The sequence below is a fragment of the Equus quagga genome, chromosome 3 (genome assembly GCF_021613505.1).
Source record: "Equus quagga isolate Etosha38 chromosome 3, UCLA_HA_Equagga_1.0, whole genome shotgun sequence".
Lineage (NCBI taxonomy): Eukaryota > Metazoa > Chordata > Mammalia > Perissodactyla > Equidae > Equus > Equus quagga.
The window spans coordinates 76,108,070-76,130,479 of NC_060269.1; the positions used below are offsets into that span (position 1 = coordinate 76,108,070).

The 22,410-nt window shown below is 39.2% G+C and overlaps 1 protein-coding gene across 1 annotated transcript; it reads right to left on the bottom strand.

The window, feature by feature from the left end:
* Positions 1–77: 77 nt before the first annotated feature.
* Positions 78–22,276, bottom strand: C3H4orf17 (chromosome 3 C4orf17 homolog). The gene is made up of 8 exons (XM_046655979.1): positions 22,168–22,276; positions 16,712–16,912; positions 14,373–14,434; positions 9,376–9,519; positions 4,484–4,565; positions 2,955–3,144; positions 1,974–2,017; positions 78–265 (listed from the first exon to the last, which is right to left on the bottom strand). The coding sequence occupies exons 1-8, from the start codon at positions 22,274–22,276 to the stop codon at positions 78–80; spliced, it is 1,020 nt and encodes a 339-aa protein (XP_046511935.1).
* Between the last annotated feature and the right edge of the window lie 134 nt (positions 22,277–22,410).

Sequence of the window (22,410 nt, forward strand, 5' to 3'; positions counted from 1 at the left end):
AATAATTTGACATTGTAACAAAGTGAAGCCTATTTGTGAAAGATTTAGCCGGGTCGAGAATCTCTACCTGTGGTATTTCACAGGATAAAACGCTCTCTGGGGAGAGAGACTGTCTCCTTGTTGTATGCTCTTGCTGAACCTGCTTTTGTTGCTATGCTCTCCTGAGTTTTAGGCCTAGGAGGAGACTTTGGTTTGCTGAAATATTCTGTAATAGGTATTTTCATCTCATTTCTTCTTATAAACAATGGGGACTTGTGCTCAGCCTCTGAAATAAAAAAAATATATAAACAAGACATACAATTAAACATCAAATTTAGTTTCTGTCGTGTTTTGGTAGCAAATGACACACAAAAACTACATGAAGTTTAGATGAATCAAATATACCCCAAATTCATAAAGGAATCTATTCTTATCTTTCTTTCTTACCACCTGCTCATCTTTGATGAGTTGTTTGTTCTATAAAATGCAGTATATGTTCTTTCACTCTTAGAATCAAACATTATTTTGGTAGGAATGATTTAGAGCTGGTAAAGGTGATGGGCAAGGATGGGACCAGTGAGAGAAAGGAGAAGGATCTGTGGTCTTGACAGACAAAAGAGAAGATAGACAAGTAGGTTAAAACAATTGTACTCCTAAGACCTTCCTAAGGCCTACATGGTTATAACAAGCAGAAATAAGGATTTGGGGAGATGCTGAATATCAACACTGGAGACAAAGGGCTATGATGTGGGGATTCTAATGCAAAATTTTCCAAATATCTAGACAGGGTAGAATATATTTGGGGCCTATAATGAAGACATAGATAAGTAATAGAAACCATCATTGTCATGGGGTCGGCCTGGTGGTGCAGCGGTTAAGTTTGCACATTCCACTTTGGCGGCCTGGGGTTCGCCAGTTCTGATCCCGGGTGCGGACCTACGCACCACTGGTCAAGCCATGCTGTGGCAGGCATCCCACATATAAAGTGGAGGAAGATGGGCATGGATGTTAGCTCAGGGCCAGTCTTCCTCAAAAAAAAAACAATTAAAAAAAAAGAAAGAAACCTTCACCGTCATGACTTACAGTCCTAGGGCAAAGAGTGTGTTAGGAGAAGTCAGATACACTAGGCCATCCTCGGAGTGTCAGAGTAAGGGAGTATTTTCTAATTTCTAAACTACACTTATTTTATTCCCTATCAGTAAATAGAGCCTCTTCTGGGTCTGGTTAACCACAAAGGAAATTGCTGGGGTCTAGAGTGACCTCAAGGAGCTCTAACTCATTACCCTATCATTCCTGGTAGGAGGTGAACCTGTAGAAATAACGAGACAGCCTTCTGTTTGAGGCTTGCAGACATACTTCATGGTTGTGGCTCTGGAGTCATTGTTGCTGTGCTTATTTTAAAGCTAGGAGTTGCCAAACCCACAGGGACATTCAAATTGGGCTATTCTGGGCCAAAGTAGGCCTTTCCACAATTCTTCATTTTTCTTGGTTCAAATTTTTGGCTGGGGCTGGACTTCTGGTGGGGACACAAAACTGCTACTCTATTGATTTCAGGTGTCTCATGGGGCATCAGCTTGTGGCCGATTGCCATTTTACTATTTTCTCCAGTCGACTTTGTTTTTAGTGAAAATCATTTAGCTCAATGACAGGTAAGCTGTCTAGATGCAAAACTCTGAGATCATTGTCCTTTTGTGAGGTCAATGCAGGGCTTCTCCTGTCGCTGGATTGGTGTGACCAAACCTAGAGTTCCTGCTGTCCTGCTTCTCAAAGAGTGTCCCTGATAAGGACCTCTGCCTTTCAAAACAAAGTTAATTTATGTCAAATCTGTCTCTATGAGAAATTCAGCAGATGCTGTGCCTCAAGTGCGGCTGGAAATCACTACAGTATTATACTGCCTTTAAAACCATCGATCCTTAATATCTGTGTTCCTAACTAGTTAGATACTTACTGGTTTCCTTATACCAACTCAGTAATTATCACAAACTGTACTTAACCTTTCGGCACTTCCTTATTTCCTTCAGATCCTTGACTTGATACTCTAAATCAGTTGGAGAAAGAGAAAATGAAATTCACAGATAGAAACGAGTACTTTCTATACAAAATAATCCCTTTGTTTTTCAATGCAGACAGTATTAAATTTACTTTCCAATGAAAGATTCTGACTTTGAGTAACTATCTAAACAGTACATCACTAAGGTAGAGAGACTGACCCTGACTATCTCCCAGTTTCCAACTGTATGGAAATTTTAAGGTGGAGACAAATTGTAGACAAAATTCTCCTCTGTCATGGTGCTTTTTAAAATGACATATTATGTCTTTTGAATATTTTTCTCTGAATTTAAGCTTTACCCAACTTTTAATTTTAAAGCAATAAGATTTTCCCTCCCAGCTTAAATAACTTCTTACCGCATTCTTTCACCACGATATTATACATAAATGTGTATTTTCTTCTGTTATTGAAATTACAAATTTTAAGAAAAATTTCTGCTGAAATAATTTCCAATTCCTGTAACAGTTATTTTTTCCCCCTGGCAGCCCCCAGGAATATTTCAGAGAAAATTAAGTGAAGTCATTTATTTTATTCTTGCATTGTTCCACACAAAAAAAGTGATACCTATGTGATAGGCAATTAACAAAATATACAATAACAATACAATTTTGGTTCCTTTTATTGCTTCTATTTTTAGGTAAACTAAAAAACCCTATATTTTCTTGGATTTCTGAGTGGCTACTCTTGCTTTGCCGTTGTGGAAAGGGAGCTTTCCTCAAAACAAAGTTTGTTGGGAAAGGAAGACACAGCCCTGCCAAGATGCTCTGAACAACCCGATTCAGAACGACTCTCATGCTACATTCCCTCACTGAATCAAGAGGAGACTTATAACCTCAGCGTGTTTAGTATTTTGAAAAATAACAAGAAGCAAATTCTAAGTCCTTGCGGGCCGCATGGCCTCTAGGTGGCCATCGTGTCTAATTACCTGGCCAGGTGAGGTCCTTCCCTAGATCCGGTCAGCACTTTTGATTTTGCGGTTGAATTTAGGGGCGATTTAACTTTGGGTGGCTTCCCAGTTTCTGCTGCTGGTTCTGCTGAGGTGTTTCTTCGCTGGTGAGCCAATAAGTTTATCTCAGTCAGCTCAGCGTGAATCAAAGCTGAGATCCACTCTTTTTCTGATTGAAAAAAAGGAGGGGGAAGAAGGTTCTCATTATCACGTTGGCGAGAAACACAGGATTAGTTCTTTTGCCCAGCACTCCAGTGTGAAAGGCTGGTAATCTGTGTTCCCAGTAGGCACCTGTGTGTGAGTCAAGGTTTCTGCAGAAAAGTTGGTCCACATCAACCTAGTTTCTGTTGACCTGTGATCCTGTGGACTGCCCAGAGGAGTTAACTCACTGAGGTACTTGTCCTTGAATGGCAGTGGACTGGTTTTTAAATATTGAGTACAAAACCCAGCCTTACAGGCCACTGCCAAGTGAAAACACAAGGATACCTATACACAATAATAAGTACAATATGATCTCATTAAAACACAGACCAGTAGTTAACTACTACATAGTTACAGGTATATTTAGAAAGATTTACACCAAAGTATTCACTGAAATGATGTCTGTGATAATTTAATTGATTATTGCTCTTCTTTTGTTTTTTCTTTTTTCTAGTTCATCCGTTTTTCTCCCCCAACAATAAACACTTATTATTTCTGTAATTTTTTTTGTTACATTCTTAAAAAAGAAAAAAAAAAGAGAGCAACTAAAGATTCCCTACCTCCAAAATACTTCTCAATTGCCTGCCAAGTTGTCCTGAATTCCTGGGGTAAGGTACTATTTCCAAAATGCTTCCCATTTAAAAACATTACTCTGTCCCTAATACACTGCTATTTCCTGACTTTGCTTAGTGCAGTCTCAGAGAGGCCCCAGACCAGCATTATCAGCATCACCTGGGAACTGTTAGAAACGCAAATTCTCAGGCCCCACCCCCCTCAGAAGTTTTCACGGTGAGTCTGATGATCAGCTAGGTTTGAGGATAGCTGCTCCATGCTATTTATGGTTGTCCCACTGGAACTGTCATATGTTTTCATGGAACAGACCAAGAAGGGCCTAAAGATGATGAACTTGATGGTTTTGGTGGGGAATTGGCAGAGCTGTTGGAATCTGAAACTTGGAAGGCTGGGCTCCTGCCTGCATACCAAAGAAGGAAACAGGCTCTGGGTTCAGGGAGAGCCCTGGATGTGTGGACTTAAGAGGAGAAAGGCAAATCAGCCCTGGATACACGTGTTTCACGTCACCCAAAGAAGTTCAGTTTGGGGCATACCTAATTTTGGGTCATTGAATGACCAGCTTACATGCAGTTGGGTTTACAGGACTGCAAAGACTCTGAGACTCAAACACTAGGAAAATCATATTGCAACGTTATCTTTGCAAATCCAAGGTAGAAAACTTCAAATACTGGCACATTCCTGGTTGCTGACAATAAACAGAGCTCAGTGTTTGCAAATGCTTATTTTAATCTCACCTTTTGAACTTGCATGAAGCAGCCACTGTAGAACTTCTGCCAGAGAATCGGTATGTAAAATGTTGCAGAGCTTTGCCAGAATCTGACAGAAAATATTAGAGTTACATGGTGAGCAAATAAATCGTACAGCCACAAGGTTCCCTTTACTTTTTCCACAATCTCGTCTTCCCAAATGTCACTCTGTGCATGATGCTCAATTAAATCAATTGGGATTTAACTTGGGAGCCAAATTTCAAATAATACACAGTGGAATCTTAACAAAACACCTCCAATACAAGTAATAGTTTAGGTTAGGCGAGGCAATGTTTCTCTTGTTTTGTCTGTTCAGTACCAAAATCTTCCGGAGGAGCAATTCACTATTTGTCTCTTGGGGAATTTATCCTTTCCCACTGCCCTGCGGGGTTCTAAAGGGGGTCTTCCAGTCACAGAGCTGTCCCCATCTGTACTGCTCCTCTTGGGAGGGGGTGAATCTAGCTGGATTCATCATTGAGCCTCGGTTTCCTGAAGACAGTGATTGGCACAATGAAATAGAAATATAATTCCATTTTGTCAATCAGAATCGTTCCTTGACATTTTTTATCTGAGCTAAGGGCTGAAGTGTGGATGATAGAGGAGACAGATATATGGAATAATTCTAATAAAATGGACTATAATAAGCACTAAAGTACAAGTATTAAACACATGTAATGATATTTCCAGTTTGACCCTAAATTCTATCTGTTTTTGGAACTTGGACATATCTGAAATTCACACGTGTCGCCTGAACTTCAGTCTTACATATCCATCTGCTTACCAGGTGCATGCACTTAGATATACTATAGGTACTTTGAACCCAAAATATCTAAAACTAAACCCATCTTTCTCTTCCTAAAACCTGCTCCAAACTTCCTGTTCCTCCTGGTTCCCCTGTGTCAGTGGACAGCACCAGCATACATTGAACGTACGTCCAAGCCAGACCCTGGGATTCATCCCGGACAACTCCCTTTTCTACAACGCACTGCCGAACAAGTTCAGTACATTCTTCTTTCTAAATTTTAAATCTCTCCGTTTCTCTTTATCCCCACAGTCTTGACCCAGTCTACCCATCATCAATTCTTACACTACTGCAACATCCTTTTTCCTAGTCTCTCTGCCCAAAATCTTCTCTTAAAATACTATTAATCCCACAAATATTTGTGTCTGTCATTGATCCAGATGCTGGAGATATAGAACTGAAATTAGAGGGCAGAAAAATCCACTGGCCTGTATTGAGCTTTGTTACATTATTAAGATTCCTGTCCTCAATGATACCATATCCCAGAAGAGCGTAAGTTAAATTGCTTGTAATTTCACAATAAATCAATGGCCATGGCAAAAATAGAAAAGGAGCCCTATGGTATTCTCTAGACTAGTCTGCCTCTAATGATTTTTCATCAATATGGTGATTGCACATTACTCCCAGCTTCTTCTGACTCATAGAGCACTCGTTGATCAACTTTGAGAGAATACAATTATACTTTCAGTGAGAGGAAGTGTAACATACTCTTCTAGGAAACCTCTTGCTTTCTCTTCATTGAGTTTTATTCTGGGTGGTAGTTAACATATCGGTAGTTGAGTTTGATCTGTTGAAGTTGGATTTTAGGATTTGAAAGTGTAGGTCTAGAGTACTCTATTCTTTTTTAAAGTGTGACGTTTCTGGGGTCTCAGCTGAATTCCTGGTGTGTTCAGCAAAGTCTCTCCACTCTGGCAGATCAGAAGTCTGTCATCTCTAAACAGCGTGCGACCTCCCATTAGCTCTCTTCCGCCAGGTCTCCATCTCACCCCGTGTGTGTGCAGGTTCTCCTGGGCTAAAGACTCACGGAACCCGGTGTGGAGTTTGGGAGCTCTTTCTCTCCACAAATCCCTCTACTTCAGTATCTTAATTCATAAATTCCAGCTACCTCAGCATCCCCAAATTCTAGCCAGCAAAGCAGTTATTCTCGATTGGGCTCCACTTCTCTGTGATTAGGAATGTGCCGCAGGTGGAAATCTGGGTTGAATGTAGGAATCAGCCCAATTGTTTCCCTTCTCTCAATCGTCATAAATCTATACTGTCTGTTGTCAATGTCTAAAAACAATTTTTTTATGTATTTTCCTCAGTTATATAGTTGTTTATAGTAGGAGGCTAAGTGTCGAACCTTATCTATTATTCTGGAAGCAGAGAACCTTGCCTGCAATTTTGCCTCCAACTCCAAAATTAATTCTGTGTATTGTATCTACAGTGATTTTTCTAAAGTACAACTCTGACCATGTAATTCTTGTACTTAGAAGGACTTCAGTAGAATTTAAAATTCTTCACTGCCTCCCACAGCCTTGGGATGAAATCTGAATACCTCGCTATGGCTCGTGAAGGACTTGATCATCTGGTCTCTGCTGCAGTCTCCAGCCGCATCACGGCACCCTTCTCCCTGCACGCTCTGCGGCGGCCGTACTAACTGCTTTTAGTTCCTCAAGTAAACAACGCTCTCACCTCTTAGCCTCTAGAGATAAAGGTCTCTTGACTGGGAATTATCTCTTCCACACTTCTCTTCATCTTCTAATTCTGTCTTAAACATTCTTTAGGTTTCTTTCTCCTGAAGACTCTCTTAGCCCAAAATCTCCTCCTGTAAGTTGTTAGAATGCCTGTACAATCCCTCTAATAAGGTATGTGAATGAAGGAGCCAGTTGGATCCCAACTCTAGTATTTTGTTGTTTGACACTAAATATTTATAGAACAAGTGAATGTGTTTGGTAGACTTTTTGATGTCCATAGTAAAGAGACTATTATTTTTACAAATTCAGGATCTTTGGGAGGAAGGCTAAAAACGAAATACTAATAGACACAGAATTTTGTTTTTCTTTCCCTTTAAAGTAATAATTGTGAAGCTGCATACTCTTTCATACACACCCCAGCACAAACATTTCTTGATGTCAAAACCCATTCAGAGTTACCAGCCTGTATGGTAGGAAATTGGAAGATATTTCAGATTTTTTTGTGGACAGTATGGAGGGATGAAATACCACCAAGACAAGCACTATGCTTAGGACTCAAAAAATCTTGGTAAGACCTATTTTCTCACTTTACTCCCTCTCCTTTCATTTATTTAACAAATTGCCAACAACTATTTGATAAAATGCCATGCTATGTGTGCCAGTTAATATTTTTCAAGCAAAGTGATTCACTAATTAGGAATTAGTGAAAGGAATTAGTTGTGAACAAGACAGACAAGATCCCTTCCTTCAAAGAGTCTACATTTTAGCAGATTTTGTATCAATTGATGTCAAGTCAATATCTGTAAGGTGGAAGATGCTTTTGAGAGGAGCACTCTTTAACAGATGCCCACAAGGCCAGTTCTACAGGATCATGCTGGTCTGTTGATGTGCCCAGGGAAGTGAGACAGCCTTACCAAAACTGGTCTCAGTTTGTGGTTTGGTTGAGTTGAGGGCCCGTGTGGTTAGCTAATCTTCTACAGCTTCACTTTGGTCTTGATAGAAGTTTTCTTTTTAATTTATGTATTCAACATTTAATAAATACTTATTTAATAATTACTAGGTACCTAGCACCTCTCTAGGCACCGAAGATAAAGCAGTAATCAAGACAGACCAGTATGAGATCTTATAAGACTTAAATTTTAGTGTGAGTGGTGTGTGGAGGCAGAGATGATATTGAAATAAATACATACATATGAACATATCAGATATGGCAATGTGCTATGCCAAAAATAACAAAGGCCAATGGGATAGAGTATGACTGGATAGAGAGCTACTTTAGATTGGATGGAGAAGAAATTATTTCTGAATGAGTGATATTTAAACTGAGACCACAATAGAAGAGGGTGACTACTGAGAGGATCAAGGAGAAGAGAATTCTTAGTAGGGGAAGGCCCCTAAGGGTGGGAATGAGCAAAGTACAGAAAGATCAGTGGTGCCAGAGTGTGGTGGGTAAGGTGGACAGTAATTCTGAAGACTCCGAATAATATAAGGTCTTTAGCCAGAATCGTCAGGAAACATATAGACACAAGTCAAGTCTGCAGATACTCTCTTTTCTTTTCCTCTTTTCCTTTTTTTCTCCTTCCCAATTTTAGTCATCAGCATAAAGTATTATACCCAATGCCACTGTTAAGCTTGATTTTTAAAATAGTTCTTTATCAGGATTATTCAATAACAATCCTTATGGCATGCTCTGTTATTTGTAATTGCTGTTACAGATACTTATTTAAAGCCACTATCAGAGTCATCATTACAATATTTTGACCCTTGATTCATTGCAATTAGTCTTACAGTGAGGTGATGCGGAAGTTACCCAAAGGATCTAAAGAAGGAAAACAAAGAATGGCAGATGACAAACATCAGCTGATTGATTGATTCTTGACTGTATGCCCTTCTGAGCAATAACTGTGGAGAGAACCTTCCAGAAGTTTGATGTGACATTTTACTATTAATACAACTAAATTGATAAACCCAGGCAGAGAAAGTTTGAGGAAACAGTTTTTCACGGATAAGAAGAGAGATGAATTTGATTGGAGGAATCTCTGCCTTAAAACATGTGAAGTAAATGTATAGTCAATGGCAAGAAGTTGGAGGCAGTGCCTATCAAGCATTAGGAGGATGATGAAGAAAGACAGGGCAAGAAGAGGGCCGAGTCTGTTAGGCGAACACCAAGCTTTTCATTAGGTCTAAACCAAAGATTGTGTTTCTGTAAGACCGACAGGATTCCAGGGGGAAGTAATGCTGGAAATAAAAACAGGAGCAGGCCTTGGGTTTCAGGCTAAGTAGTTTAAAATCAATTCAGATGTCAAAGGGGAACATTAAAGAGTTTTAAGGATGCTTGTGACGTGATTTTTTGTATACTTATGCAGTTCCCAAGTTATGGATCCAAAACACCTGCCTCTTACTTTGATTTCCTGATCCAGATAGTTTGGTATGCGAATAGTGTTCTCTTTGACGTCAGTCTTGGTATGTATCGCCTCCGAAGAACAGGAGCCGGAAGTGGACCATGCCTGTGGAGGTGACGGTGGATCCTTTTCCTTAATTTCTTCCTAAATCAAAGGTATAATATAATCAACATGCATTGGTATCCACTTAGATTTTCTCTGAAAATTGAATGTAAAAAGAGTGAGAAATATTGTAGCTAAATGAGAAACATACGTGAAAGTAAAAAGGAGGTTAGTTTTAGTCCTCCCTTAAAAATCTAATTATCAAATATTTGCATTTGGAGACAAAACAAAGGTGATATATTATTTACTTTTCATGAACGCATTTTAAATGTTTGGTTAAACATCAAGATAATAAGTTTTTAATGTTTAATGTGTAACCTTTATTTATCTTGCTGCTCCAAATAACAACCAACTCATGGCACGAGATTTTCTGTTGAGTGGGAAGCTTTGCATTCTAGGACTGGAAAAAGCCAGCTGAGAGGTTTTATGCCATGTCTGTGAAGAGACTACCTGGTGTGAACTGCTGCTTCCTTGATTGGTAAACGGCAGCTGGGAGCTGGAGAATGAAAGAGGTAAACTAAATAACTTCCTTGACGAGTTGGAAGAGGAAATAGAAGGGCTATTTTTTGTTCCGGGAGGCAAATATAATGTTTGCAATTTTTTAAAAAGAGGTTATAAGAGCTTTAAGTCCAAGAAGAGTTATAGAAGCCTTAGATCGGTGTGCCTATTTCAAGAAAGACTTTTTTTAACCTTTAGAAGTGAGTGACATACAAACAAACACAGAAGCTAGTGGCTGAATGTGTCAAGAACCAGGAACTGACAATTGGAATTGACACAACAATATTTAACTATTGATGTTTAGTGAAAATAAAGCTATATTATATATAGATGCATTCTTCTGTTAAAGTTTATTATGTAGACTTCTTATCTTGAGGAATAGCAATATATTTTTTTATTCAACCCTCCCTCCAAACACAACTAACAAGACAGATTAAAAAAATAAATAAATAAAACCGTCAAGGAGTGAATAAGATAGGACTTAACAGATGAAAATGAAGGGGAAATGAGAAGCCTGAGATGGAGCAGCGCAGTAGCCGTTTTGCCCTGAGGTCACTGTCCGATCCTGGAAAATGAAAACTTTCCTTTCAAAAGTCTTCAAGGTCCTGGAAGACAGGACTCAAATCTCAGGACCCAAATAAGGGCCAACAAAGGGCTGTACCCTCAAGGTGAAGGTGACCTAGAAGAGCAAGGCTTTGAAGAATAAGTAGCCCGAGATCAAGGCTTGAGCTTGGTTGAAGTTGGTCTAGGCTAGTAGGTTCTACTACTCTGGGTTCCTACAGAAGCAACACAAGTTCTCTCTGGAAGAAAGTCCATTTATCATGAACTTCAGATTCCTACAAGTAATTTTTCATATATAATGTTCAGCAGTTAAGTCATGAGTCAAAGACGAAATTATAATGTGAATTAGAAAAAATTTTAACTTCATGCTAATGAAAATGCTACATAGCAAAAATTATGAAAGCAACTAAAGCAATCCTCAGAGGGGAATTTATAGCTTTAAAATATGTGTATTAGAAAGATAAAAGAAGTTAGAAAAAGAACAAAAAGTATGTGAATGGAAAGAAAAAAAGAATAATGTAAATAAAACAGAAAAGACATATACAACATAGAGGATCAAAAAACCCCACAAAAATTAGCTCTTTGATATACTAATAAAATTAATAAACTTGTTAAAACTTATCAAGAAAGACAAAGACACAAATTAAACTGATTTGTAAAAGGGTACATCTTACAGATCCTGCAGATATTTAAAAAAGAATATATGGATATTATGTACAACATTATCAATAAATTTGAACGTCCAAATGAAATGGATAATTTTAGGAAAAGACTATATTACAAAAATCAATTCAAGAAGAAATAGAAAACCTGGATGGTTCTATAATGAAATAGATTTCAAAGCAAAGAATGTTGTCAGGGTTGGAAGATAGCAATTTTATAATGATAAAGGGGTCATTTCATTAAGAGGACATGACAAACCTAAATAGTTATACTCCTACAAAGAGAGCTTTAAGATACATGATTAAAAACTGATGGAAATGAAGAGAAATATAGAAATCCACAGTTATAGTTAGAGATTTCAACATCTTTCTCCCAATAATTGATAGAAAAACTGAACAGCAAATCAGTAAGGCTGCAGAAGACTTGAATGACGGTATCAACCAACTTGACCTGTTGATATTTCTGTTACAATAGCAGAGTGAACATTCTTTTCATGGACACATGGAAAATGTATCAAGGTCAACCATATTCTGGGCCATATAACCAGTCTCAATAAATTTTAAAAGTTTCAAAATATACAAAGTATGTTTTGACCACAATGGAATTAAATTGGAAATCAATCACTTAAAGATATCTTAAAAATCCCAAATATTTGGAAATGAGCAAACATAATTTTAAGTAACTCATGGGTCAAAGAAGAAATTAAAAATGAAAATAGAAAGTATTTTGAACAGAACGAAAATGAAAACTCAATACAGGAAAATTTGAGGAATGTAGTCAAAGCAGTGTTTATAGAAAAATTATGACACTACATGCTTATATCAGAAAGGAAAAGTGTCTCAAATCAATGACTTAAGCTTTCAACTTATATAAAAACATGAACCAAAATCGATGAACTAGAAACAGAAAATCAAAACAGTAGAGATCATCAATGAAAAGAAAAACTGATTCATTAAAGAGATCAATAAAACTAATAGAACTCTAGCTAGACACATCAGTAAAAAAAGAAGACACAAATTACCAACATTAGTAATGAGTGACAGAACATCTCTACAGATCATACAATCATTAAAAGGATATTTTGTGAATAACTTTATATCAGTGAATTCAAGAACCTGGATAAAATGGACAAATTCCTGGAAAAACTCAAAGTACCAAAGCTCACCAAGGAAGAAATAGATAACCCGAATGGCCTATATTTATGAAAATAAGTAACTAAATTTGTAGTTAAAAACCTTAACTCAAAGAAAATTGCAGGCCCAGATGGCTTCACTGAAGAATTCTACTAAACTTTTTTTTTTTAAAGATTTTATTTTTTCCTTTTTCTCCCCAAAGCCCCCCCGGTACATAGTTGCATATTCTTTGTTGTGGGTCCTTCTAGTTGTGGCATGTGGGACGCTGCCCCAGTGTGGTTTGATGAGCAGTGCCATGTCCACGCCCAGGATTTGAACCAACGAAACACTGGGCCGCCTGCAGCGGAGTGCGCGAACTTAACCACTCGGCCACGGGGTCAGCCCCTCTATTAAACTTTTAAGGAAGAGCTAGTACCAATTCTACATTAAATCCCTGAGATTATTAAAGAGGAGTTCCCAACTTTTTCTATGGAGCCAGTATTATGCTGATACCAAAACCAGAAAAGACATTACAAGTAAACTACAAACACATATTCCCTATGAACACAGATACAAGAATGGTAAACGATATTTTATGAAATTGAATATATAAAGAGGATAACACATCGCCGCCAAGTGGGGGCTTTTTCCCAGCAATGCAAAGTTAGTTTAACATTTGGAAGCTAACCAATGCAATTCAACATATTAACAGACTAAAAAGACAAATCATGTGAACATACTCAAATAGATGCAAAAAAGGCATTTGGCAAAATCCAACCCCTATTTCTGATCAAAACTCCCAGAATACTAGGAATAGGAAGGAACTTCCTCAGCCATATAAAAGGCTATGAATAGAGTAAACTAACATTGTACTTCATGGTGAAAGTCTGAATGCCTCCCCTTATGATCAGGTGCAAGGCGAGGAGGCCTGCTCTTGTCACTCTGTTCACCACTGCCCTGGAGGTTAGCCATCGCAACAAGACACAACAGAGAGATGAGCAGCATGTGGCTTTGAAACTATAGATAGATGAAAATTTTGGGCTTCATCAAAATTATACATTTTTGTTCTTCAAAAGACATTGTTATAAAAAAAGTAAAGCTTCAGTTCTTTATATAAAGAATATTTAAAACTTCAAAACAACAAGACCAACAACCCAATTTAGAAAGTGGGCAAAAGATTTGAACCTATACTTCTCACAAAAAGGTATATGGATGGCAGATGAGAACATGAAAAGATGTCAGCCTCACTAGTTGTTAGGGAAATGCAAATTAAAACCAAAATGAGATACCACTACACACTGACTAGATCTGCTAAAATTAAAAATACTGACCATGCTAAGTTTTAGCAGGATGTGGAGGAAAGGAAACTCTAACACACTGCTGGCAGGAATGTAAAATCATACAACTTTGGAAAACACTTTGGCAGTTTCTTAAACATTTAAATGGATACCTACTATAAGACCTAGTCATTCCACTCCTATGTATTTACCTAAGAGAAAAGAAAATATATAGCCATACAAAGACTCATGCACAAATGTTTATATCAGCTTTGTCAAAAATTGGAAACAAGCTAAATGCCCATATAAACTGTAGGATACCCATACCATTGAATACCGCTCAGCAATAAACAAGAATGAACCCCTGATGCACATAGCAACGTGGATGAATCTTAAAATAGTTATGCTGAGTTAAAGAAACCAGATTAAGAAAGAGAGCTCACTATACGATTCCATTTATATAAAATCCTAAAAATTGCAAGCTAATCTTTAGTAACAACAGATAAATGTGTGCCTGCAGGAGGGTCATGAGAAAACTTTGGGGGTGATGGGTATGTTCATTCTCTTGATTTCAGCGGTGGCTTCCCGTGTGTGGATAGATCTTTGTCGAAACTCATCAAATTGTACACTCCAAATATGTACATTTTATATCATGTTGATTATACTTAAACAAAGCTGTAAAAAATATTGTGAAATGTGCCTTTTCAGAAAGGTACGTGAAGAAAAGGAGAAGAAACGATGGAAGTCAAAGTAAATAGGTCACTGTGAATAGCTGTTTCTCTACCTTTTTAATCGCTAAGGGATTCTCGCTGGAAGTTTTGAAGCACTCGATTTTTTTACAGGGCTCTGAAATGATATGGAAGAAAAATATATTTAGATCAAACTGAAAACAATTCCTATCACATGACATATACGTCAGTTGCCAAGAGTACATCTGAATTTCAGTTAAGATCTACTTATAAATATTAGAAAACTTTCAGGTATAACTGTACTGCAATAACATCATAAAAGCATATTTATATTAGAAACTAATTCTATGCCAAGAAAGATGATGTAAAAAAACACTGCAGGAGCTTTTTTGATCTGGGTAAACTGATTTTAGAAGTACATATTTCATATAAGACTTGTTTTTCTCTGTTTCTTGTCACTTTCTCTAATTAAGGAGATTGTATGTGTGCTGTTTGCCCTGCAAACAGAAAGAGAAGGAATGTGCTGAGCTATAATTACATTCTTTGTTTTATTTCTCATCACATCGGTCTCTCAACCCTACCCATTTCATACAGCTTTCTAACTAAATGTCCTTAAATTACCTTAAAACCACTTAAACATTTGCTTAATTTCTTTTTGCATTAATTTAAAGATATATTCTGTGTAAACAATGTTATCTTTTTACTGAAGCCATAGTTAACACAACAATTTTTAAAGATTTTGTGCATATACCTAAGGGTAATTGAATTAATTAGTTCTAGCTGAAGAAAGATAGAAAAATGTTACCTCTCTCCAAGTAGTGAGAACAAAGTTATAGACAGTGTATCCGTTTAAGTGAGTGTTCACTTGCAGGAAACAGATACCACTCCAGCTATTTTAAGCAAGATTGTACACAGGGAATTAGGCAGTCGTTATAGTCGTTGAGAGGTCTGGGGCAGTGGGCTGGTCTTGACCTTCACAGATCACTTCAAGAACAACACTTTGCACCTGGCCCACTAAGGGGGCACAGGCTTTATCACGATGGGGAGGAAGGGAAGTCATCAGGCCATGCCACCTCAACGGCTGTCACAACGTCCATGAGGCTGAACCCTAGGTGCTGGATCGTGGCTGCAAGCAGAAAGCTGCCATATCTGCTGACTTCGCCTTTTGACACCTATAAATCCGGAATCTGAACACTGGGGCACTGCAGCAGGAAGACACTGTGACTCCAGGCGTGCTTGGCAGCAGCCAGCAACCAAAAAAATGACCGTAGCCCCATGTCTGCCATACAAATCTCACTGGATGGCCACACCTGATTCCCCTTAAGGGACTCTTGCAAATGTAACTTTTAAGTTTCTAAGTTTCACAGTGTAAGAAGGGACACCAGAAAGCGGGTGAAATAAGTTGGCTTTGATTCTTCACTGTTAGTGGAAAGGAGGGAAGAGGAGCTCTCGAAAGGACGAAAGGAGTTCACAAGTGTGAGGACCTTAGAATGGAATCACAGCGTAAGTGCTCTTACCATTACCTTGTGAGAGACAAAGATTTTTCCACACTATATCAAAATAATTTCATGTGCCCCGAAACCTTTAGTAATAGCTTGCAAGTGAATAGGGCAGGAGAAAGAGAACCGGATATAATTCCTACCATCCAGAATGCCTTCTGTTTTACCTTGCCTTTTAGATTTTGCCATACTGGGCTTTTGCTTTCGTTTAAGGTGTACAATATAATGATTTGATATATGTATATATTGCGAGATGATTATCACAATAAGTTTAGTTAACACCCATCATCTCACAGTTACAAATTTTTTTTCTTTCTTATGGTAAGAAATTTTAAGATCTACTCTCTTAACTTTCAAATACGTAGTACAGTATATTATAGTCATCTTGCTGTACTTTTGATTAATCCCTTTTCATTTCAGTTCAATAAACAGTTAATTAATTGAATTGTTTACTGAAGACCAGGCAGTGTGCTGGGACCTGGGGAGATACTGAGAATAGCAAAAACACCAAAGGCCATAACACTGGGCCCCGACCTTAAGGGCTTGACTGTCCAGTGGGGAGGATGTAAATACATACTTTCAGCCCTCTTGCATCTCTCCAAGTCACTTTCTGTCTGAAGTACTTTCCCTATCAATGTTAGGTAAACATTCATTTTTGGTATCTCTTAGCTACTTTCGTAGGAATTAGAGACTGGAGCCACACCAAATATGTCTTGGGCACAATTAATAATAATAGTATTTATTAACATTATTGAACTACTGAATTGAGATTAGATGAGTGAAAACATTTTATAATGAATAACCTAATTCGCAGCAAGAAAGTTTCATGCCTATTTAAAAGCCACTGCAGCCATATTGGCAAGCACACAGATTATTTTCCCCCTGATAGTTTTCAGGAGGCCTCAGGAAAGATTTCATCAGTGGAGAGGACTCACCAGAACGAGGCCGTGGGGGCACTTTGACACTGTTGGGGGCTGGGGAGACTTCTCTGACGGGGCTCTCCAGGGCTGCAGTGCTAGGTGGGTAACTGCATTTGGCAAATGGCATCTCGTCCTTCTCTAAGTGGCCGAACTGGCCAACACCCCACAATAACTTCTCATCATCATTCACAGTACAGATTGGAATGTTATTCAAACCTAAGTGAGTAAGGATAAAAAGACCAAATGACCAGATTTCTTTGAATGATCAGCAATTTCCCAACCACATATTGTTAAATGTACATAAGATGTCAGACTTCAAATTGTATGAACCAGTGCTAGGTGGACATTCTTTGAAAGTCAATGTAGCGAGTTCCATTTGCAACACCTGCTTCCTTAAAATGTCCTGCCATCTTGTCAGCCTTGAGAACCAGGCCCTCATCTTTGATCATGGTCTGAGAGTCAAGGGGAATAGATCTGCCTCTATCCCAGACAGACCTCTATTTCCCGAGTCTTGCTACTGACCAGGGGGGTTATGTTAGCCTCTTCACGAATATCAGATTTAGATGTTGGAAAGCATCCAGAATGTTTCAATGTAACAAGTGGGAGAGCAATTTGATCCCAGTCTTGGCACCGCTGACACAGGCAGCTTCAGCCAGCTCTCGCCAGCTCTTGTCTTTAGATCTTAGGAGAGAACGAGACACTATTCTCTGTGTCCTCTGTAGCATACAAGATACAGAACAAGTTCACCCCAAGAATAGTCTCCCCTTATTCCGATGCAGAAACAGTGTAGTCAGACAAGGAACAGCATAGACAAGGATCTGGCTAGCCAGTGAGACCTTGGTCTCCCTCCCTGTAGACACTTCTTATAAACAGTTCCCTCGAGAGCCCTGCAGGTGTAGGGAAGGCAGCTGCTAAGGCTCCTCAGGAGAGCAGGGGAAGTGCTTAGCATCCCAATGACTCTTTTCAAGGAAATCCTCACTCTTTTGTTTCTATGAACCTTCACTCTTCTCTAAAGTAAGAGGAGAGCCTGCAGGTAGCAATGACTGCTGTGGCAGGGCCAGTTTTTTTAATCACCTCTTAGCAAGTTGGCATAGATGATCTCACGATTTGGCTTTAGCAAAAATTATGGAAGAAGAAAAGCCTCATTTGACCTTATGAATCAATAGAATGCTTTTGCCCCACAGTAGTGGTGCTCAGACTTCTTTGACTACCGTGCCCTTTGTTCGAACACATTTTACTCCATCTTTGTCGCCTGCCTGGATCTCTAGGACTCTTCAGAGTACAGCTTGAAAACCTCTGCCAAGCGAATGTAAGATTTTAATATAATCATGTCTATAAATTCAAGCTTTCCCTATTCTATGTAATAGACTTGTAGAGATCACTAATTCGTAAATGGAAATTTTTCATCTTTTATATGCATTGATCTTTCTATGGATGACCTCGTTTACTGTTCCCTCTTTCTTTAAAATCATTTCTGTCCATTTTCAGAGACAACATTTTCCTGGTTCTACCCCAGCATCTCTGCCAATTCTTTTCTGTCTCTTTCACTGGATTTTCTGTGTCCACCCATCCCTGTGTTTTTCAGAGTTCTTTGGGGTTGTTTTTGTGTTCTCGGACAATAGCATTATAGTTTCAACCTCTCTGCTCCTGTCTTTCAAATCTATTTTATAGCCCCGTCCAGTCCTTAGGCTTTAAGTCCTCATATCCATTTCTCTGCTTGGCCCTTTCCTCCTGAATGTTCCATCAGTACATCAAGTACAGCAATCTTGAAATGAAGTTTAGAGTCTTATCTCTTACATATGTTCTCCCTCCTATATGCCCAGGACTAGTGGGTTGATCTACTGTCCACCCAGTCAAACAACCTAAAAACCTGGTAGTAATTCTTGACTTCTTATTCCATCCCCCAAATCCAATAAAGGTCCAAGTTCTGCTGATTCTTTCTTCTTAATGTTTATCATATGTATCTCTCAATCGAAACTTCTGTGAAATGCACCCCTGTCACCCTCCAATGATTTCCCTGTCGCTGTACTGCATCTGAACTTCCAACACACTTATATCATTGCACATATCACACTGCATTATAATTATTTCCTTGTATTCCTGTCTCTTCCAACTACATTGTGAGCAGGAATTAACTTATGTTGTGTCCTTCAGCAAAGTACGTATACCTACCACAAATAGCAGACTTTAAATTGGTGTTTCTTAGACTGACTAAACTTATGGATGATTTAATATTTTAAGCATTTATTTATGAAAATAACATTAGATCTCATAGACTAAACATTTGAGTGTTGGTAAAATGGATTATAAGAACTATCTTTGGGGTAAAACTAGTGAAGCTAGTTGTAGTGTCCTTGTGCTAAGCATAGGCTCAAAGCACGTGTTGAATTTAGCGTAGCTGTTAATAGTCAAAATAGAGCAGCCTGCTGCTCTCCTCTTTCTCATACAATTCCATTTACTAGGCTTCTAGAATTAGCGTGGATATCCTTGAAAGATTGCCAAAGACAATTCTCTATTCAGTTGAACATATGTTTCTCTGTCAACATATATTACCATGAGCAAGGCTTTGTGGTAGGCATTGTAGGGAATTTGAAGACACAAAGCTCAGTCCCTTGCCTACCATCAGTTTTATACAATATTACAGGTATAAGATAATTCAAGGCAGAATGTGAAAAAAATGTGGAAGAGGTATATATCAAGTACTTTCAAATATTCAAAGTCAGAAAAATTTATGCTTCTTCTTAGGAAAAAAAAGACAATTCTAATTAAATGCAATGATTTTCTTATGTGGTTTATGAAAAATCCTGTCCTCAGATTTTGCCAAGACAATAGATTCTAAGGCCATCTATGACTTCTTTATTATAACATCTGTCTGCTCTTGTTTGGTCTTCATTTTCCTAATCTCCTTTAGGAATTTGTCTTTGGACACCCAGGAACGGCACCCAGCCGTTCTCCTGAATCTTGTTTATAGCATAACCAGCAGACACTTGTCTCTGTGCTGCTCGTCTGGACTTTCCTCTTGCTCTCCCTGCAAAGTTCAATCTTCAGTTCTCTGCTCTTCTCTCTTCCCATCCCTCAGAACTTCTCACTTGAATGTCTGAGTCTTTAATCTGATCTCCCAACCTCTAGTGATGCCCCTGATCCTCTTCCACTTTTTCTAATACAGCTAGAATTATTTTTTTAAATGAAATCACTTGTTCAAGGGCACACGACTACTAGATAGCTTAGGTAGAATAAAAAATCTGTTTAAAACCTATTAGTGGCTCTGCGATCTCATCTGGATGTAATTTAAATGTCTTTCCTTCCATAAGAGTTTAGCACCTCTCAGGTGGCAGTCACTCCTTGGGAAATGGAAATAAGAGGTGAGAAAAACTGACATACCTCTTACTTTCAAGGAGCTCATGGTTTAGTGGGAGATATTTGATAGTAATCAAATAAAAATAAATATTTAGTCATAAGCTGCAATATTTGCTGTAGTGGATGCTGTGGTGCACATTCCACCCACCTAGATCATACCTTCAGGACCAAGGCACTGATCTCCTACCTGCCGTGGTGTCAGCTACCGATGGCTCATGCTGAGGCCCCCCTCTGGGAATTGCTCTCCGCTGAAGGGAGCTCTCATGCCACACTGGGAGTTCGGCCAATGAGTGGTTGATGGGGGTTTCAAAGACCTGACACCCTTGCCTCAGTTGAGACCTCTCCAGAGCCATCCACTGCTCCTTGCGGGACTGACTGAGGCCTCTATTGTATCTGCATCGCAATTCTGCTTCTGCCCAATCCAGCTTCCCTTGCCTCTTTATACACATTGCTCCCAAGAGCAGTCCCCAGGAAACCCCCTTCACACAAATCTCTATCCCAGAATCCATTTCCTGAGAACCTGATCTAAGACAACGGCTCTCATAGAAAATGTAGGGGACTATGAAAATATGTTGTAAGGAAATCTAATTTAGACTGAGGATGTGGAGCCTGGAATGTCTCTTTTAAGTGACAGTTAAACCAATACCTGAAAAATGAGAAATAACAAATAATGGGAAAAAGAGTTTTATGGCTAGAGGGAACAGTACAAGTGAAAATCCAGAGGTGGAAAGGGCTTCTTACATGGTCAAGGCACTTAGAAAAGTCCAGCGTGACATATATATAATGTGGGGGGAGGGTATTGGTAGGAGAGGAGGCTTAGGAGGCTCGAGAGGCCGAGGCCTCATCATAAGGGACATTTTAGCCCATGTCAAGGTACACAATGTTATCTTAGGTGCATGGGAGCCTCTGAAGGGCTTTGAGGAGCGTGTTTCAACAGTTAAACTTACATTTTACTATGATCTTTCTGTTGTTCTGTGGAGACTGGATTGGATGAGGACAAGGGTAGAAGTAGAGCAGTTAGGAGGCTACCAATTGCAAAAGTAATCAGAGCAAGAGAGAGCAGTGGCCTCGGAGGGAGCTGTCATAGTGGCTGGGAGAGAAGTGGCTTCGTTTACAAAATATTTAGAAGAAAAAGTGACAAGATCAAGTGAAGTATTGCAAGGGGAAGGGAAGGAAAGGGAGGAATTAAAGAAGGGCCCCAAATTTATAGTACCTTTTACTAGTTGGGGTAGACTAGTTGGAGAACCACACTTTTGAGGGAAGATCAAGAGTTCGGTTTCAAAGAGCGAAATTCAAGGTGCCCGTGAAGCACCAGAGCCTCCTGCATAGGTCCAGAAGGCAGCTGAATATAGAGGTTTGAACTTTAGAAAAGGAGCCGGAGTCTGAGACACACATTTGAAAGTATTTGGCCTATAGTTGGTGTTTGAAACGTGTGAATGAGTAAATTTGATTTGGGTCACAGTATAGATTAAAGAGAGAAAGTGGACAAAGACTGAGCTGTGAGGGACTCCAATATTTACAGAAGAATCAGCCCCTCCCCCCAAAAAAAATTTCAGATGGAGAATCCTCAGAGGTAGGGGAAAAAACCCTAGGAGTATAAGGTGTTACAGAAACTAAAAATATGAAAGAAAGAAAGAAAGAGAGAAGGAGAGAGAGAAAGAGGGAAAGATGGAGGAAGGAAGGATGGAAGGAAGAAGAGGAGGGAGAAAGAAAGAAGGAGAGAGAGAGACAGGGAGGGAGGATAAAATGTCTGCTTCTCCAGGGCTGATACTTAGCATGTAGATGCTAGCATGGCTGTGCAGGTTGCTGAAATATTGAAATACTTTTATACCAAATGGTCAGTTGCTGCCTTGAGCACCCTGAGCGGCCCCTTTGGCGCCTCTCAAGGCCCCTTTCCTAACAATCCAGTAATGCACAGGTTAATGCCTTGCACAGGGGATGCCTGCAGGCCTCTGCTCTTGCTGCAATGATGGCATCTGGTCCCAATAGTCAATGCCTGTGCCCCACCAGTGGTTAAATATTTTGAATAGTACCTCTGTGTTTACCCACCAGAACCATCAAGTAGCCCAAACGCAGAGAAGAAAGAGACATTCCAGGACCTTGCGCCACCTTACCTTTGATGTGGCAGACCCTTCTCGGATGAGGGGTGTGCCTGACTAGAAAATAGCTTCCATTTCTAGCCATAATATGGCTGCCTTTGTTCTCAAACTGGGGAGCAGACATCGGGGATTTGAGGCTTATGTTCATGGACTGTTGGTTCCTCCCTCTCCACTGTTGCCACAAAAGGTCTTGGGGTCTGTCTTGTTGATCCCTTCCAGAGGTGCTCAGACCCTGAAACACAGAATGGCAGGAGTTCT

Coding starts and splice junctions, on each gene's coding strand:
- C3H4orf17 (XM_046655979.1), bottom strand. CDS start 22,276: ATGTCTGCTCCCCAGTTTGAGAACAAAGGCAGCCATATTATGGCTAGA. Junction 3,145..4,483: donor GCTTCATGCAAGTTCAAAAG/GTGAGATTAAAA, acceptor TTTTTCAATCAG/AAAAAGAGTGGATCTCAGCT. Junction 2,018..2,954: donor GAAGGACCTCACCTGGCCAG/GTAATTAGACAC, acceptor CAACTGATTTAG/AGTATCAAGTCAAGGATCTG.